Below are 5,000 nucleotides of genomic sequence, written 5' to 3' on the forward strand. Positions count from 1 at the left end.
AGAGACAGACAGACAGACAGACAGAGATGCCTAAAAATTATTTCACACCTGTCATAGGAACCACAGAAGAACAGTATGTTTTTGTGCATGTGTGTATATACGTATATATACATACACATATATATATATATATATATATATATATATATATATATATACACACTAGCTGACCAACCCAGCACTGCCTGGGAAAACTCTGAAGAACTCAAAAAAACTGTCCTGCGCCTCCTTGTGCTGACTGTTTCTTTTATCCAGAAATTGCTGTACTGACTGTCCCTTTTATCAAGATATTACTGTTCTAACTGTCTCATTTATCCAGATATTACTGTAGTGGCTGTCCTATTTATCCACCTATTACTGTGGGGACTGTCCCTTTTATCCAGTGAATACTGTGGTGACTCTCCCATTTATCCAGGTATTATCATGGTGACTGTCCCTTCTATCCAGGTATTACTGTACTGTTTGTCTCATTTAACCAGGTTTTACTGTGCTGACTGTCCCTTTTATCCAGGTATTACTGTGGTGACTGTCCAATTTACCAAGTATTACTGTGGTGGCTGTCCCATTTATCCAGGTATTAATGTCTGACTGCCCCTTTAATGCAGGTGGTATTACTGTGGTGATTGTCCCATTTATCCAGGCATTACTGTACTGTCTGTCCCTTTTATCTAAGAATTACTGCGTTGACTGTTCCTTTTATCCAAGTATTACTGTGGTGAATGCCCATTTTATCCAGACATTACCGTGGTAATTGTCTCATTCACCCCCACTAAACCTAAAAACAAATCTTGATACAGAATTATAAATCACGGAAAGAAAAGCATTTTCAATAATATGTTTCTATGGTACTGAGTACATGAAATGAGGTATGATAAACCCGTAGAGTTTATTTACCACATAAGTTACAAAGGGAAGGGGAAGGGGAAGGGGGTATGGGTTCGAAACCTACCCTATTACCTAAGTTGGGTCAAATGATGGCCACATACCAAGTTTTGTCTAGATCGGTCAAGCGGTTACCACATAAGTTACAAAAGGAAGGGGAAAGGGGTATGGAGGAAGGGGAAGGGGAAGGGGTGTGGGTTTGAAACCTACCCCAGTACCTAAGTTTGTAACTTATGTGGTAACCACTTCACCAATCTAGACAATTCTAGATTGGTCAAGTGGTTACCACACATAAGTTACAAAAGGGAGGGGAAGGGGACAGGGGAAGGGGAAGGGGAAAGGGTATGGGTTTAAGCCTACCCTATTACCTAGGTTTGTAACTTATGTGGTAACCGCTTGACCAATCTAGACAAAATTATAGATTGGTCAAGTGGTTACCACATAAGTTACAAAGGGAAGAGGGAAGGGGGAAGGGGAAGGGGGTACGAGTTTGAAACCTACCTATTATCTAAGTTGGGTCAAATGACAGCCACATACCAAATTTTGTCTAGATTGGTCAGGCGGTTACCACATAAGTTACAAAGGGAAAGGGGGAGGGGGATGGGGAAGGGGAAAGGAAAGGGGGTACGGGTTTGAAACCTACCCTATTATCTAAGTTGGGTCAAATGATGGCCACGTGCCAAATTTTGTCTGGATCGGTCAAGGGGTTCGGATTTCTATAGCACAAAAACATATAAACAAACATTCACTTTTACATATAAGGTACATATACATATACATATACATATACATATACATATACATATACATATATATTTATATAACTTATGTATATGACTGTGAAATATTTTCTGTTAAAACAGAATTCCATCTAATATAAGGAGCCCATAAAAATGCCAAAATGTAGAAAGTTAATGCTATATTTCAGAGACCAACTGTCTCTCTCTTCAGGCATGTAATAAATGAGAAGAGTTACAGAGAAGCAGTATTTATACCAAGTGGTCCATAGGTCAGCCATTACATCACTCCAGTTGAAAATTTCTCTTTAATCTTTTTAATCATTGGTTGAAGGAACATTTTATATATAATTTCTTTGTTTAATCAAAGCTGATTCTACCATCTGGCTTTTGAACCGACAATTATACGTGACAAATTTCAGTTTATTCTGTGATTATGGTTATTTATGAGGTTAAAAATGGTTGAGCTCTGTTGGCCATACCTAACTGAAAGCTTATGTTGTATTAATCTCTGGCGGAGTGATTTACCTGTAAAACTGATATAAGATTGGTCACAGTCGAGACAAGGGATTTCATGGACTGGCTTTTGTTGAACGTTAATCAGGGATCTGGCTAAGGTATCTGGGTAGGTAAAAGCAAAAGGGTTAGAGTTTCCAAGTGTCTGTGTCAACGTCTTAATCCTGTCCAGGTGTGGGATTTTTATTTTATTGTTGGTGGGTATCTCTAATCTTGTTTTGAGGGGAAGGTAGAAGATTATGTTAGCTTTGCGGATCTCTTTCTCATTTATACGGTCAGGGACTTTAAAGATGACAGCTGCTTACGGATTAGTTCAATTTCCTTTTCCAGGAAATCCAGGGAGCAAATCCATAAGGATCTTAGGAATAAATTGCTGGCAAAGCCAATCTTGGTAGAAATGTCATGTTAACTAAAATAGTGAATGTATGAAAGTGAAAATGTTGGTTTTCTGTATAAGGTAAATTTGTATTCTGTTGTATCTCTAATTATTAAAACGTCAAGAGAAGGAATTTTGTTGTCTGTTTCCCACTCACCTTTAAATTCGATGCTAGGCACTAATGCACTGAATTTTTAAAGAAATTCACTGAAATTGCCCCACCTATTATCCTAAAATGTTAGGATGTCATCTACATATCTCATCCGCATCATGTCTTTAGGTTTTATTGCATTTATTATAGTTTCAAAATATTCCATGTACAGATTGCCTAGGAAAGGATTTAAAGGGCTGCCCATGCAGCACCCGAATTTTTGTTTATGAAATGACTCCCCGAATGAAAAGACGTTATTTAAGACGCTATTTGATACACATAACTCAACTAACTTTATCATTTTATCTAGGGGTAGTAGGAAATGGTCGGAATAGGGGCTAATTTTTCTCTTAAAAACTGTACAACGTCCTATACTGGTACTTTTGTGAATAGGGAGTCTACATCTAAGCTTAAAAGCTTTGTGTTGTGAAGTGGTATATGTGCCTCTTTGAATTTGTGACAGAAATCTTCAGAATGTTTAATGTGACTGGGAGCAAATATGCCTAAGAAAGGGGAGGGGAGCCCGACTAACCACTTAGAAATTTTATAACTGAAAGCTCCAACAAATGAGATGATAGGTCTGAATGGAAGATTATCTTTATGAGTTTTGGGAAGGCCATACTGACTTTAAATTTCTCCAGTAGTTCAATGTTCTTTTTGTCTTTGCCAGTCAATCTTACTTTTCTAAAAAATTCTGTGGGGACGTTTTGGAGGGGATTTCTCGTAGAGAGAGAGAGAGAGAGAGAGAGAGAGAGAGAGAGAGAGAGAGAGAGAGAGAGAGAGAGAGAGAGAGAGAGAGCTGCGTAAAAAAAATATTGCTCACCTGTCACAGGATCCAAAGAGGAAGTAGGGAAGAGAGAGAGAGAGAGAGAGAGAGAGAGAGAGAGAGAGAGAGAGAGAGAGAGAGAGAGATCTGCGTAAAAAAATATTGCCCACCTGTCACAGGATCCAAAGAGGAATTAGCGTAGAGAAGAGGCAGCTCTCTGCCCTCACTCCACCAGGTTAGGGTAGGAGAAGGCCGCCCCCCAACACTCCTACAGGTAAGTTCCGTCAGCTGGTTCTCCTGAAGGGGTCCCACAGTCCCCACCATCTCTCTGCCTTCCCAGATCACCGCGGGGGGTCCAGGGGGCACTGTATCGCGAAATTGTTAGGTTTTAGGTAAGTTAATTATTATAATAGTAATATTATGATGATGATAATAATAATATTTGTTTCTGAAGCTTCAGAAATGAGGTGAATTTCAGGAGGAAAAGCAACCGGAATAAAATAAAAACAATATAATCATGATAACTGTTTCAGAAGCTGCAGAAATAATAATAATAATAATAATAATAATAATAATAATAATAATAATTTAATTATCTATCACCAATTTCAGTAACCTCTGATGCCAAAGGATTCACCACCACTCACCGACCACCGTGAGATTAACTCTGGTTGACGTGGAAGTCGAAACACGGTAGTCGATCCGGCACGTGTAGACGTCCTGATCGTGGGCGTGGGCGGGTTCCAACACCAAAGCCGGGGGCGTGCTGGAGGGCACGAAATAGCCCCTCCTGCCCAGGGCCACTTCGTCCCACCATCTGACACCGTTGGAGAAATCTCCCACGCGAGCGTCGTAACTGAAATGTTAATCATTCAGTTAGTCACTCAGTCAGTCAACTGAAACATCAGTCAGCCACTCAATCAGTCACCTGAAACGTCACTCGGTCACTCAATCAGTCAACTGAAACGTCACCCAGTCACTCACTCACTCAGTCAACTGAAACGTCACTCACTCACTCACTCAGTCAGTCAACTGAAACGTTACTCAGTTACTCAATCAGACAACTGAAACGTCACTCAGTAAGACAATCTGTCAATCAACTGCCATTAATTCAGCCAACTGAAATGTCACTCACTCACTCAATCAGCCAACTGAAATGTCACTCACTCACTCAGTCAACTGAAACGTCACTCACTCAGTCAGTCAACTGAAACGTCACTCACTCACTCAATCAGCCAACTGAAATGTCACTCACTCATTCAATCAGTCAACTGAAACGTCACTCACTCACTCAATCAGTCAACTGAAACGCCACTCACTCACTCAGTCGGTCAACTGGAATGTCACTCAGATATAAAATTAGTCAACTTAAACATCATTTATTCACCAAATCTATCAAATGAATGGCCACTCAGTCACTCAATCAGTCAACTGAAGCATCACTTAGTTACTCAATCAGTCAACTGAAACATCACTCAGCCACTCAATCAGTCAACTGAAATGTCAATCAGACACTCAGTCACTCAATCAGACAACTGAAATGTCAAGCAGTCACTCAATCAGTCAATAAAC

At 39.9% G+C, this 5,000-nt stretch overlaps 1 protein-coding gene across 1 annotated transcript in view; it reads right to left on the reverse strand.

The window, feature by feature from the left end:
• The window catches only part of LOC136852269 (uncharacterized), a 60,075-nt gene that overhangs the window by 21,452 nt on the left and 33,623 nt on the right, over positions 1 to 5,000 (reverse strand). The window contains exons 4-5 of the mRNA XM_067126740.1: positions 4,076 to 4,284; positions 3,599 to 3,793 (exon numbers count right to left, since the gene is read on the reverse strand). Of these exons, the coding sequence (XP_066982841.1) occupies positions 3,599 to 3,793; positions 4,076 to 4,284 (404 nt within the window). The remainder of the gene's footprint in view (positions 1 to 3,598; positions 3,794 to 4,075; positions 4,285 to 5,000) is intronic.

The sequence above is a fragment of the Macrobrachium rosenbergii genome, chromosome 25, assembly GCF_040412425.1.
Source record: "Macrobrachium rosenbergii isolate ZJJX-2024 chromosome 25, ASM4041242v1, whole genome shotgun sequence".
Lineage (NCBI taxonomy): Eukaryota > Metazoa > Arthropoda > Malacostraca > Decapoda > Palaemonidae > Macrobrachium > Macrobrachium rosenbergii.